Here is a 14101-nt window from a genome sequence, read left to right on the forward strand (position 1 = left end):
CTGAGATCCGGCCACTGCACTCCAGCCTGGGCGACAGAGCGAGACTCCGTCTCAACAACAACAACAACAAAAAAAAGTAAAAATATAAAAAAAGGGCATCCATTGGAAGGAGACCCACTAAACTTCTAATAATCCTCTGGGTGTGGGAAGAGGCCTACGATTCGGGGAGAAACAGAAGTGAGGGCTGGTCAAAGGCAACTTTAGCTCTTCCATTTCCACTCAAAGGATCTGTAATGTTTTAATTTTTCAAAAAGAAAAGTAGGCTTGAGGAGTAATCATAATATAATTAATTCCAAAGTAATTTTTTTTTTGGAGATGGGAGTCTCACTCTGTTGTCCAGGCTGGAGTGCAGTGGCATAACGTCAGCTCACTGCAACCTCTGCCTCCCCTGTTCAAGTGATTCTCCTGCCTCAGCCTCCCAAGTAGCTGGGATTATAGGCACCTGCCACCAGATCTGACTAATTTTTGTATTTTTAGTAGGAACAGGGTTTCACCAGGTTGGTCAGGCTGGTCTCGAACTTCTGACCTCAGGTGATCCACCCGCCTTGGCTTCCCAAAGTGCTGGGATTACAGTTGTGAGCGACCGCACCCGGCCTATTTCAAAGCAATTTTTTAAAGGAGGGAGGAAAAAAAGAACCATCTGGCCTGGACACACAGCTGAGTCAGCCCTCACCTGACTGCGCCTGTGACCGCCCCTGTAAAAGGTGGGTGGGTGAATGTTTTCGCAGGTGCCAGTCAGCCCCAGAGGTTTGGGGACCCAAGGTTGGTGACCTCTTGGGCACTGGGTGCCCACAAAACACATCTGCACCTGCCCATGCCAAGCCTACTTGCCATTCTATCTTCAAAAGTCTTGACCATGATGCCCTCAGGCAGTGAGGTAGCCAGCAGCGCCATCTCCTTCCGCACTGTGCTGAAGAACTTCTTGGCTTCTGGAGGCTGGAACTCAATTTTCTTAAAAGAATGATTTGCTAGAGGGGGAAAAGAGAACAGTCAGTCCCTCATGGAGAAGTCCTGGAGCTCCATCTGCAAACCTGGCTAGAAAGGTGAACACACCCACAGACTTTCCACTCGCCGCTCCTGGCCTCAGCACTGTGATCACACAGTGAAATACTTTGGGGGCAGTAGCTGGGGGCCGGCAAGGGGACTAACCACCCTGTACCCAGATCTGGTGACACAAACAGGAGCCCTGAGAAGGCAGGGAAGGCAAAGACCGGGCAAGGGCTGACTCACAGGGTGCAAACTCCAGCACAGAAAAGACCTCGCCCTTGGCGCTGGTGAAGGTGACGCCAGGCTTGCCACCACACTGCTGGCAGAGCACCGGGGTCTCGCTGGGCCACTCAGCCTTCACAGGTGACTGCCCCTCGGGCTTGTCCTCCTTGCGCTCTACGTCGGGCACTGCCTCCATCTTCTCCTCCTCTGCAATGGCCACATTGTCCAGGGTCTTCTTGAGGTTTTCCTGTAGCTTCTTAATGTCATCTAGAAACTTCTTCTCCCGAGTTGGCTTCTCAGGCTCCATAGTTGGAGAGGTGGGCGAGCCTGTCAGCAGCTGCTCCACGGTCATGTTCTTGAGGCTTTCCAGGATCTTGATGGCCTCTTTCAACTCCCGGAAGCTCTTGGGCGGCCCGTCCTTGCCAGCCTTCTCCATCAGCCCGGCCATGGGGGCGGCCATGGCCACAGCCCCTTGGACAGCAGCTGTGGCTGCCTCTTCACTGATCACCACTCCCTTGTCCTCCTCAGGGGCCGCTGGTTGCTCTAGGGGTGGGATGGGGGGCTCCTCTATCTTGGGGTGCTCGTCCTCCACCAGCCCATTGTCCGTCTCCCAGCTGTCACTATCATCTTCCCATTCATCTGAGGATGCCCCGCTGGTGCTGCCTTCTACCGAATCGTAGTCTGACTCCTCAATCTCAGACTCGATGTTGTACAAGTGCTGGGGGCAGAAGGGAAGTGCCACAGTAATGCAGACAGGAAGTCACCTCCCTACCACTGCGGAGGAGCTCTGGGGATCCCTGATCCACACAGCTGATGGGGACTGGGCTCATGAGGCCGTGGCAACCTCATTCCACTCTTTCCCTGCCCTCTGTTCTGGATTTTGCAGTCCCTAGGTCTCTGGGAGAGGCCCTTCACCTGTGCCACCCCTAAGCCGGACCCAAAGCCCTAAAACAGTGGTCTGTTCCAGCCTCCCCTCCTGCTCTGTGCACTTGGTCAGCATCTGCCCAAGGCAGTAGGGGACCTTGGCAGGTCCAGCCCTACACCTGAAAAGCTCAGGGTCAGCTGATGATACAGCCAAGGAGGCCCCTGTGGGGCTGCACTGGGAGCTGGGAACATATGACAGGAAGGGACATGTGGAAGGGCCGACATATCCTGCTGCCTTCCCTGAAATGGCCGTTAAGGTGATGGGGCAAGCCATTCCCACTCCCATTCCCGCCCCCTGTGCGGACCAGGAGAGGAAAGCTGGGCTGTGTGGCTCCAACCAGGAAGCGAGGGAAGGAGAGCCCGTGTAGCTCTTCTGCTCAGGACCCAACAGCTGGGGTTAGAACTGCATCAGCTCCTTTCTCCCCTTCTCTGTTAGAGCTTTCTAGAAAGGGTGGTAGGAAAGTTTCCATCTCCTTTTAGGAGGGAACCTGCTTTCTTCGCAGCACAGTGAGCTCACAATCCAGGAGAATCCTGGAGGTCTGTGGAAGTCTACATGCACCAGCGATGGATGGCCGGGAAGAGACTGCTGGGAGAAGCAAGGCTGGTGGGCCAACTGCGGGCTGCCCCCAACCCTGCACCAAGGGCTGTGTGGAATGCCTGTCTTGCCCCTCATGCTTTCGCTGAGATCTCACCAGGAAGACCTGAGAGCCCATCTTCTGGCTACACGACGGTGGTCCCCAGCCCAAGCTGCCACAGTCACAAGCCCAGCAGGGGGTCTAGCCAGAGCCTCACCTGGGGCAGGATGATGGTCTTTGAGTTGTCAGCCCACACCACCTCCACCTTGCTGCTGACGTCCACACGGGCCACCTGGCCCACCGATGGCTGCTGGGCAAAGGGGACAAAGTCAGGCGGTCCAGCTCAAGCTCCAGCTCCCCAGCCCCTCAGGTGCTCTGCAGTGACTGACATCATGCCCACCCAGCTTGTGACAAGAACTTAGCTCCTCTGGTAAATGTAACCAGCGGCAGCTGAAGAAGCCTGACCCCAGAAGTGAGGCAGGGAAACAAGTCCTTCTGTGGCTGCTAGGGCTGAGCAGCAGCTTGACTTTGGGGTAGCTGCCCTCCTGGGGACACTGAGCCCAGAGGACTTTCAGGTCTTGTCTCCTAGAGCCACCTGGTGGCAGCATCAGGGACTGCAGCTGGTGCACAGGGCAGTGAGCAGCGATCCAGAACTTGAATTGGAAGGCACACCTCATCCTCCTTGTGAGGAGCCCCGTCCTCAGTATTGCCGATGCGGATGACGATGTCAGTTGTACGGAACCTAAAGTCAGGGTGGTCAGCAATGTCGTAAACACTCACGTCTTCCTCTTCTCCAATCAGCTGTGGCACAGGACAGGTTGTCATGAGCTACGGGTCCTACACCTAACCCCAGAGCCCACCTGAAGAAAGCAGTAGGGGCTGCACACACCTCCACATCGTCCCCACTCGGCCGCAGCTTGAACCACTTCACCATGCAGGTACGGCCGAGGTGGTCCCCAGACTGTACCACGCCGTAGACAGCAGGGTCTGGACAGCTCTGGACTAGGGAACCAGAGGAAGGAACGTGACTAGCTAAGGGATCCTGGCTAAGGAGTCCACATCTCAAGCCAGTGTAGGGTGCAAACCGTGACCTTTCCCCGTCTTGGAAGTGGTGAGACCCCTTCATGAGGGCAGTTCCCTTCTGGACCTCATTTTAGCTCTGACCCCAGATCCACTGCCCATTCTCCACAAGCCCCAACCTGGGCCCTCACTGGCGACCACCCTGCTGGCTGCCCTTCCAGAGCTGGCACTACCTCGCTTATCTACCACGAAGTCTCCGGGGCAGAACTCATTGTTGTCCAGGTGGTGTACAGGAAAGAGGTCGTTGGAGCGGATGTTGCATTCCACAGAGCCATCCTGCCACATCACGTCGGCTGAGGTCATCGTGGTCACCACCTCCACTGCCACCCTGCCAGATGCAGGCCAGTCAGCAGGCCATGCAAACCCCACCCCCGCCCGTGGAAAGGGCAGAGAATCTTTCTGTCCCTTCCTGTCCCTGTGGGCTTAGTAACCTGAAACTCTGAATCCCAGGTTGGCAGGATGAGTTTCTGGTGCACAGGAAGCTCACCCAGGGTTCCGAGGCCATGCATTCTCTGAGAACGGGACCCACTTGGGAGAGCTCAGGCAAATGTGTTCCCAGAAGGCCAAGCTTAAGGCCACCACCATCCCACCCTCTGCACCACTCCTCAGTCTCCGCTTTCCACCACGGCCTACCCCAGGCGCCTACGCTGTCTCGGATGGGCGTCCCTGAGCCACTACAAGGCATGCAGAGGTGTGTGTGCAAGCGCAGGCACGCACATCCAGGGGACGCGCACTCTGCCTGGCTTCACGCTGACGCCGCTGGGGAGGGGCACAACTCCAAGTTTACCTGTCCCCTGGCTTGAAATCTCGAGTGATTTTATTCTTCTTCCTTTTGTGTTTGCGCTTTAAGTTCTTGATGGACAAGGGGATGCTCTTTTTGCGACTTGTGCCACTGCCACTCTGGGAGGAAGTGGTGGAGCTGGCAGAGGAGGTCACCGAGCTGGTGTCGTCTGTGTCGTCAGCAGCCTCATCATCTGCGTCCTGCTCTGCCGAGTGCAGCCTGTCATCTCTGCCTTCTTTTAGCAGGAATGGGGGCAGCTGCTCTCCTGCCTCGTGGGGCTCCTCTGCACCCTCGTCCTGCATCTCCACTGGACTAGCAGAACCATCGGGCGTCTCCTCGGGGCTGGCAGACTCCGCTTCACTCTTTGCTTTGGTTTCCCCCTTCTTGTCTGGGTCTTCCATGGAATGGTCCCGGGAACACTGGGTGTCTGGGGAGCACGACATGATCCGCACAACCTGCTTCTTCAACAGGCGCTTCACCTGCAAGGGTGGAGCAGAGAGGATGGGCTGTGAGGTGCACCTGGGCAGGCCTGGTCCTAGGCATCTCAGGCTGGGGGGATGACAGTTGTATACACCTGAGTAGCCGGCAAGGGTCATCAGGGCTGCCCCCCAAGGCCTAAAGCACAGACAGTCCTTTTTGGCCATGGAAATGGCTCAAGGCCAGTTCCTCAAATGCCCACCAACCCCAACCCCAAGGACATACCTTCTTGGCCATAGAGCCCTCCCCCTGGGCGCAGTTTTTTTCTGGACATTCCCAGGCAATCTTGGCTGGCTCTACCTTGGCTGGGAAGACATACAGACAGCGCTCCCCAAGCTGCCGCTGAGCATGGTCAAAGCATCCGAGACGCTTCACCCTGGTTGGGAAACAAGCGGGGTGAGCTGAGCTGGACTCCTGGGAGGCCAGCAGTGTTCTTGAGCCTCCCCGGGCATGTGGCCAGGGTCCAGAGGCCTGTTCCGCGCGTGCCTCTGGGTTGCTGGCAGTAAGGGCGTGCTCACCTGCCTAGGTTTTCCTGGGTGATGACAGAGGGTGGGGGGCTGACGCTGTCCGTGCCCCCTGGACAGAAACTTTTGGTAATCCATGTAACTTTCAGTTCTACAACCTGCACCTGGGGATGGCAGGTGGGACAGGCCAGTCAGGGCAGGCTCTGACAGCACTCTCTTTAGCCAGTTGCCCAAAGCCCACTCGACCTCCAGAGCAGGAAACTGATCTTCCTAGTATAGCACCAAGTACAGACACATCAGAGCAGACCCCAAATGTAACCACGGCCCACACCCAATGCCTAGGACCAGTGTCACTGCTCATACCAGCCAGGGGCCACTGGTACTGCCACTTGCTACCCTCCCACCTTGCTCAGCCTGTACAGGCTGGGCTGGGGGACATCTGTCTTTTGGTCACTATGACCAGAGCCCGGGTTCCCTTTATCCTCAAAGCCCTTTGAGATCAACAGGGTCCAGATGTCAAAGAGTGGGGCTCAACCCTCAGAGCGGGCAGGAAAGGAGCGGCAGCTCAGCTCCAGGGTGCAGAGGTCAAGGATTCGGTTTCCCGGCCCTGGGCCCAGACCCACCTCTTCTACCACCACTCGGAACTTGCTCTTGGTGCTGAGCACGGGCTTGACACCCGACAGCCATTGGACGCTGGAGAAGATCTTGGCAGGGCCAATGAGTACCTGGCCTGGGTAGAAGCCGTAGGAATCGTCAAAGAAGAGACCCTGCAGGATGTGGGGCCAGAGGAAAGTCCCTGTGAGCGGTGTCTCCTTGGGTGACCGTGCTCCCCACGCCTGTGCCTGCTGGCTGCCCACCTGCAGAAGCCCACTCACACACAGGCCCCACACGCCCGAAAACAAGTCCTGTGGCTCCAGATCAGCACTTCCCAAACCCCGGGTCCGCAGAGGTCACCTGACACCCTTGTTCAAACATAGGTGACTCATTCCATGCTCCTTGGTCAAGGGCTCACACTCTGAGGAACAAGGCTCCAGAGAGCAGTGGTCCTGAAACCTGTTTGCTCACACACCTCCTGTATATCTACTTGATTGCTGTGTGTGTCCATGTACTATTGTAACCACTACATCATCCTGTACTGAGAGAGACAAAGTGGGACCTTAAAGGATGAGAAAAAAGCTAACAAAAATGCAAATAAAAGTTCTAATACTGTGGGCGCGGTGGCTCATGCCTGTAATCCCAGCACTTTGGGAGGCTGAGGTGGGCAGATCACCTGAGGTCAGGAGTTCAAGACCAGCTTGGCCAACACAGTGAAACCTCATCTCCACTAAAAATATAAAAATTAGCTGGGCGTGGTGGCACAAGCCTGTAATCCCAGTTACTCAAGAGGCTGAGGTTGCAGTGAGCCGAGAACGCACCACTGCACTCCAGCCTGGGCAAGAGAGTGAGACTCTGTTTCAAAGAAAAAAAAAAAAAAAATAGGTTCTAATATTTTCTGCCTATACCCAAACTTTTAGATCCTCTGGCGCGCACCCGCCCCTTTTCTAGGAAACTGCTCTGTTTAGCTGGGTCCAGCTACAAGCTCTTTGCTAAGAAGTCCTCCTTCCAGAGGACTGAGCGATCAGAGAAAGGTGCTGGCCTGGATGGAGCACACTACCGAGTCGCTGACGTGCGGGCAGACGTCGTAGAGCTTGGCGCCATCTTCTGTGTTCATGGAGCACCTAAAACAGAGAACAGAGGTTTAGTCTGTTCTAAATCAGAGGGGACACAGTGAGTACCAAACAGCTGCAATCCTGAGATGCCAATGTGCCACATGCCCTAAATAGCACAATTCGTTTTCAACCATTAACAGCCCGAGGTAGTACAAGAAACTCTCCCACAATGAACAAGACCCCAAGTGCCACTGGATTGCTTGCTCAGCACCCTCACAGTGCCTCAAGTAAAGCATCAGCCTCCAGCAGATACCCTCAATGAAAATGTTTCTCCCTATGCCAGGACAGATCAGAAACTGAGCAACAGAATTAGGCCACGGCAGATAAGGAGAATGGTACAAGGTTAGGCCCTGATTTGCAGGCCCTGGATGCCTGCAACATCTGTCACTGCCCTTGATCAAACCTGCCATCACTGTCCCCAGGAGGAAACACCCTCCTCCTCCCCTCTTTCCAAGAGGCTGTCCTTCCCAAGCCAATGGCTCTCTCGTGGTGAGACTCTACCTGGCACCGTTGGATAGCTTCAGGATGATCTGGTTCTTCAAGTCGTAGACCTTCCCCAGCCAGCAGTCATAGGCAATGTAGTCCCCATACATGAAGGGCTGCAGACCAAGGGGGCAGGGGCAGTGAGACGCAGCAGACAATGTCCATGTTGAGGGCACAGATTCCTCTATGCCCCACTGAGACAGGAAGCGGGAGGATCTAGATGACTCATTGTCTGGACCGGTTGGCTACTAGCCCTAAACAGCTGCAGCAGCAGGCCCTCCCTACAAGTTCTAGGCTGCATCCCAGCTGCTCTTCCCAGTGAGGAGGAAGTGGTGTTGGCTTTGGGGCTGCCTGGAGGGAACGGGGTGGGTGATGCAGGGGCAGAGGCCTGATGGCATCCATGGACATGGGACAACCATGGACACAGGACACCTGGCAAGTAGGCTGTGGAGGTGGCAGGCAGAGGAGGCAGCCACACCACTGGGGGATGGCTATATGGACAGTGCTCTGAGTAAATACATTAACACATCAAGGATATCGAGAGCCAAGGCCCTCACTGTTGGAGAAGGTGCCCAGGTGTTTGTTTACTAACAGAAAGGGAGCACGAAGGAGGAGAAGGAAGAGGAGTCTGAGGTGTTTAGGTGGAAGTGGATGTATCAGGATTAACTCACATATTTTATTTTACTTTATTTTTATTTTTTTAGAGACAGGGTCTTGCTCTATTGCCCAGACTGGAGTGCAATGGTATGATCTTGGCTCAATGTAACCTCCATCTATGGGCTCAAGTGACTCTCCCACCTTAGTCTTCTGAGTAGCTGGGACTGCAGGCATGTATCACCAGGCCTGGCCAATTTTTTCATATTTTTTTTTGGTTGAGATGGGGTTTCACCATGTTGCCCAGACTGGTCTTAAACTCTTGAGCTCAAGTGATCCATCTGCCTCAGCCTCTCAAAGTGTTGGGATTATAGGCATGAGCCACCGCACCCGTGAACTCTGCCTGAACTCATATATTTTAATATACACATACTGCAGGCAGTGATATATTTAGATGTGTGTATACATGTAATACGTGTGTATTTCCTAGTGTGTCCCAAAAGGGCCAAGTAGCAATTAGCACACCTAGCATCCAGATCTTGGGTTTTAAAAATACCATTCTCTGAAAGCAATGAGGCTTCTTGGAGAAATGGTTGATTCTGGGGCTGGACTACAAAAAGTACAAGATGAGCCTGGCACACCTCATGCCAGAAAGAAAGCAAGTGCTTAAAAAACCAACAGAAAGGGCCATGTGAGAAGGACATGAAAGCCAGCTTGAAGTGGCTCCCACTGGCTAGATCTGGGACCACCTAAACAACAGAACAGATAAAAGTAGTAATTAATTATAACCCATGAATAAAACAGAAATCTCTAAGTTCACAGCGATAAAAAAAATGAATACATAAATGGGGCAGAAGATAAAGCTCTTCTACAGAGCAGAATGCCAGCTAAAAGAAATGAGGGGGAACAAGGGAGTCATAAAACCACCATTTAGCAACATCAGAGCAATGGCTGGTGCAGGCAGAACTGTGAATGGACGCTAAAACTGGTGGATTTCAGTTTGACAAATGACAGGGTACAGACACAATCCGGGACTATGTTCCCACAAAATACAATCACTTAACGGGGGTAAATGGTGAGTTTATGGTGGAGAGATCTGGTGGACAACAACATGACCAGGGGTCAAAGTGAACAACCGCAGCACTTTGGCTATGGGGTACCATGGACCAGCGCAGAGCTCTGCGGCGGGTCTGCAAAGAAGCCGTGGGCATGAGGCAACACCAGACAGACCCAGGCTGAGGGTCAAGTTACTAAATGTATCACTGTTCAGGGCATGGAAGACAAAGAAAGGCTGGGAAATGATTCCCGATTGGAGAGAAAATGAAGAGATGACAACTCAATGCAAGATGTGTTCCTGAATTGGGTCCTGGATCCGCAAAGAAGAAAACAGTAGTGTTGGGACAACTGCATGTGGTCTGTGGACTGGACAGTAATTATCAACGTCCATTTCTCAATCTGGGGGTCATATGGTGGTTACACAGGAGGCTGTCCGTATTTTTGGAAAATACACAAGAGGTGTGTGTATTTGGGGGTGGGTGACAGGGCATCATATCTGTAGCTTGCTCTCAAATGTTTTGGGAATAAAAAAGACTGGAGGGGGATCTCGGGGAGGAGGGAGGGAAGGTGATGGAGCAAATGGAGTGAAATCTTAACAGCTGAGGAACCCGGATGAGAGGGACACAGGAATTTACAACTTTTGGTAAGTTTAAAATCATTAAAAAAATAAATAATTGGAAATAATTAATTTTTTTAAAAGAAATATTAGAGGAGAAAGGAAAACACTTAAAGATAACCACACTGGTAGCCTACGCTGGGGTTGGGGAAGGGCACGTCCTGACCTCACATCTAAATGGCTTACTTGAAAGCAGCGAAAACAAGGCTATAGGAGCCAGCTGGCTGCTGTGCTCCGCCTTCTGACCCAGGAAGGCTGTGCTTGGCAAGAGCAGGGAGGAGGCTGTAGCGCACAGGTCGTGCTGCCGAGAGAACCAGAGGGCCCAGAAAGCATGATGAGAAGACAGGGCTGGCTCACCCAGATGTGCTGTAGGTCCTTGCTGTTTACAGGATAGATGATGCAGTTGGTGCCAATGAGCTTGACAGCGCAGTCGATGTTGACGTCAATCACCGTGCCACACTGACTGTCCTGGGGGAGGGAAGAGGCATGCAAGTCCCACGGTGCAGCAGCCCTGGTCACCATGGGAGACCCAGCCCAGGCAACCCCAGCGCGCCCCCTGCGGAGCTGGCCAGCTCTCCCACATACAGAGTACAAGGTGGGCAGGCTCAAGTCCCTAAGGTGGCTGCCCCCAGGCCCAGGGCTGGGGTGGGGACGCAGGACTCACGGTAGATCGCATGTGCCGGACCACATCTCGGGGCACCACAGAACGGTCCTCTAGTTTCAGCTGTAAAAGAATGGAAACGTGAGAGATGTGAGAAAATGGGCTCTAAAGCCAACACAGAATACGGTTTTCTTCCAACTTCTGAAGTGTCACATCCACACTGCTAAGTGCACAAATCCTAAGTGTTCCGCTAGCAGCATTTTCACAGACCGCACACACCTCCGACCAGCACCGCGACCCACGGAGGAGCGCGTCATGTCCACAGGCCTCCTGGGGCCCCTGCAGTCACTGTCTCGCCCACCAAAGGCAAACACTCGGCTCGCCGGAGGTATCCGTCCTCACGCTGAACAGTGGGGCTCAATGACAGATCACATAAGGTCGCACTTTAATGAAGGATTTAACAGCCCATTCTACAGAGAGCAAAACATTTGCTTTGTGTTAAATCTTTTTTCTGCCCTCTGCAAGTGCCTGTCCTAGCTGATCAGTGCTGAGGGAGAGTGGGCTGGGGGAGGAGCAGGACACTGGGCTGCGGTGGGTCATCCTGAAGCCTGGCTATCACCGGACACCACGTTCTAATCTGGGTTATCCTCCTGACCAGCTGCGGCCTGCGCCTTATCTGCTGTGCTTGGAGCCCTGCAGGCTGCTAAGTAACCCTCAGGATGGTTGGCTCTTGGAGCCTGGCCAACTGCACGAGCACCTGATTGTCCCTTTATGCACAACTGGCAGCGGCCGCTGCCTCCTGCTGCTCCATCTCCCAACAGCCCAGGCAGGAGACGCTCCCACCAGGCCAGCCTGCCTTCTTTTTTAGCTGGTTCCTCCAACCTGGGGCAGCTCCTCAATGGTTCTTCGCTGGGTCATAATCATGGACGGGTCTCTGTGTGTGTCCACCTCCAAGACCCCAAACCACGTGGCTGGAGAGCGGTTTCCTCAAATTGCCAACCAGACACTCCTCCGTGGTGGCCTCCCTTGACCTGGGGGCACCGAGAGTTCACCACCAAGAAAGGAGAACCAAGTCGCTGAAAAAGGAAGACACTGGCTCAAGGTCACTTAATTGCTGGCAACGACAACTAAAACAAACTCTGTTAGTAGAAGAACATGACTCACAAAAAAAGGAAAGAAAAGCAATGGACCCCAGCACCAACCAGCAGTGCAGACAGTCCCACAGGAACTCGTGAGTGCAAGTTTTGTTTTTTTTTATTGAGATGGAGTCTTGCTGTATTGCCCAGACTGGAGTGTAATGGTACAGTCTCGGGCTCACAGCAACCTTCGCCTCCCGGGTTCAAGCAATTCTCCTGCCTCAGCCTCCCAAGTAGGTGGGACTGCAGGCACGTGCCACCACACCCGGCTAATTTTTGTATTTTCAGTAGAGATGGGGCTTCACCATGTTGGCCAGGCTGGTCTCGAACTCCTGACCTTGTGATCTGCCTGCCTCAGCCTCCCAAAGTGCTGGGATTACAGGCGTGAGCCACTGCATCCAGGTATGATCCCAAGTTTCAAATGACAACGAGCCCAGTAAATGCAGGGTTCTCGAGTCAGACACAGGAAAGTCAGGCAAACCACTCCTGCCGACACGTGGAAGGAGGGATGACGGCAGCCGTCTCAGCATGGCTGAGGTGGAGTCACCAAGGCAGTGGACCACAGGTGGCACATGGTGCACGGTACAGAGTAGGTGCTCAGCAAGGCCGGCAGCTGTGATCACCGGCCCTGTGAGCTGCAGGGTGAAGACCCCTGAAAGGTCAGGCTCTCCTTATCTCTGCTTCAAGACCCCAGGAGGCTGCAGGGGCATGTTGGTGTGACAGTGCCACTTTTCTAACTCAAAGAACATTCTGTGCTGTAACCCTCTGTGCCCAAATCTCCACTCTGAGACATGGTATTTTTTGCGCTGCCCCACCCTATCTTAATCCCCTGCTCCCATTTTAGACTTCAAAAGGCCACAATTGCTCCCAGAGAAGTCAGAAGCTGCAGGACAGCAGACTCCAAAGCAAGGGGGACTGTACCACATGTGGCGGGAGGGCTGCCTCCACCACTTGGGGGTCCCTGAGAGAGCAGCCAGGAAAGGAGGCAAGAGCAGCGCAGACACAGACCTAAATCAGTGCAGGCACTGATGGGACACTCTGTTCAGCCTAACTGCACCCTCGGGAATGCAGGAGAAACTGAGATGTCAACTCTGAGGCTGAAGCAGAAAAAAAACAGCTGGTGAAAACTGGCATGGTGGCAAGGCCAGAGGCTGGCAGGGCAGGCAGTGCCCAGTGTTCCCAGGAGAAGGAGCCTGGAAGCAAATGCCATTCTTCCCATGGGGTCTCCAGACAAGAGCAGCTCCACCCCACCAGGACGCTGCCTCCAGGGGCTCTTCTGACCTTTCTATGACAAGGCATTACGTTTCTCCAAAGCCCTGATGGTGCTGGGAGCAGACTGGGAGTGACAAGGGGCTGGGGGATGGTGACATGGTGGCTACACTCCCTTCCACTGGGAATTAGAACCTGAGACAATGGCATCTGGAAGGACTTAGGATGACTTGGGAGGCTCTCGTGACTTTCCTTCCTAACTTCCTATACCCCACCCATACTGGGCAATGGCTTTCTCCAAATAAGCCCACACACTCCCATCTGTAAGCCACTCCACTGAACAGTTCCTTCCAAACGTCCTCCTCTCCCTGCCCCATGTGCGCGACCTGCTTCACAAAGCCTTTCAGTGCCCCCGTCAGGAAGGAACCGCTGTGCTCCTGGTGAATGCAAGAGCTCTGGAGTTTTCCACCTCATGCTAACCAGGTGCTTCCTACCTGCCAGACAGTTCTCCAGGTGCTTCGCTGCTTTCACTCATGAGGTGCTCCACAACCCGTGAAGCACCTCACTGCCATGCTCATTTCGCAGATACGCAAACTGAGACAGAGAAAATAATGCATTCAATGTCATCAAGCTCATAAGTAGTGGGGCTGGGACCTGAACTCAGGCAGTTTGGCCCCAGAGTCTGTTCTCTTAACCACATAAAAAACTCATCTCTCCCCAGAGCTAGAGAGACAGGAAAAGACTTCCGGCGGTCTACACATTTAAAGACAGTGATTCTTCTGCTTATGAAAGAAATAAACACTCTCTTCATTTCTGGGGCAAGTGGAAGGCAGCAGTGGCGGCCACTGACTGCAGATGCCTGCTGGGCGCAGTTTGCCCTCTACTTCCCCTTCTACCTCCAAAGAGCAAATGACAGGGGCCAGCCGGCCTGGCAGGTGAACACTAGAGGGCACTGTGCCCACTCCGGGAAAACACCAGATTTGTGAACAAAACTAAACCGTGGAATAAACCCAATCCCTACCGTTCAGGGGTGCCTTGCTTATAGTTTTAAAAAAATTGTTACTAGGAGGGGATCTGGGATCGGGAGGTGAAGAGATTTCAACTGTCCTCATGGGCTCTGAAATTCTAAACAACCTGAGTTGGTGAGCTATTGATTGTCTAACATTTCCTTTTTTTTTTTTTTTTTT

General features: G+C 53.7%; 1 protein-coding gene across 3 annotated transcripts in view; it reads right to left on the reverse strand.

The window, feature by feature from the left end:
• The window catches only part of UBE2O (ubiquitin conjugating enzyme E2 O), a 69053-nt gene that overhangs the window by 6383 nt on the left and 48569 nt on the right, over nucleotides 1–14101 (reverse strand). Inside the window, exons 2-15 of one of the 3 annotated variants that reach the window (XM_017884887.1) lie at nucleotides 10633–10692; nucleotides 10326–10436; nucleotides 7721–7818; nucleotides 7165–7228; nucleotides 6134–6277; nucleotides 5565–5674; nucleotides 5347–5422; nucleotides 4576–5048; nucleotides 3962–4116; nucleotides 3598–3710; nucleotides 3381–3509; nucleotides 2926–3018; nucleotides 1231–1927; nucleotides 832–968 (exon numbers count right to left, since the gene is read on the reverse strand). In XM_017884887.1, the coding sequence (XP_017740376.1) occupies nucleotides 832–968; nucleotides 1231–1927; nucleotides 2926–3018; nucleotides 3381–3509; nucleotides 3598–3710; nucleotides 3962–4116; nucleotides 4576–5048; nucleotides 5347–5422; nucleotides 5565–5674; nucleotides 6134–6277; nucleotides 7165–7228; nucleotides 7721–7818; nucleotides 10326–10436; nucleotides 10633–10692 (2460 nt within the window). Of the gene's footprint in view, nucleotides 1–831; nucleotides 969–1230; nucleotides 1928–2925; nucleotides 3019–3380; nucleotides 3510–3597; nucleotides 3711–3961; nucleotides 4117–4575; nucleotides 5049–5271; nucleotides 5423–5564; nucleotides 5675–6133; nucleotides 6278–7164; nucleotides 7229–7720; nucleotides 7819–10325; nucleotides 10437–10632; nucleotides 10693–14101 lie in introns of all 3 variants that reach the window. The other 2 variants (XM_017884886.1, XM_017884884.1) reach the window with 2 other exon arrangements.

This window comes from Rhinopithecus bieti, unplaced genomic scaffold, assembly GCF_001698545.2.
Source record: "Rhinopithecus bieti isolate Rb0 unplaced genomic scaffold, ASM169854v2 scaffold_13400, whole genome shotgun sequence".
NCBI classification, from domain to species: Eukaryota; Metazoa; Chordata; class Mammalia; order Primates; family Cercopithecidae; genus Rhinopithecus; species Rhinopithecus bieti.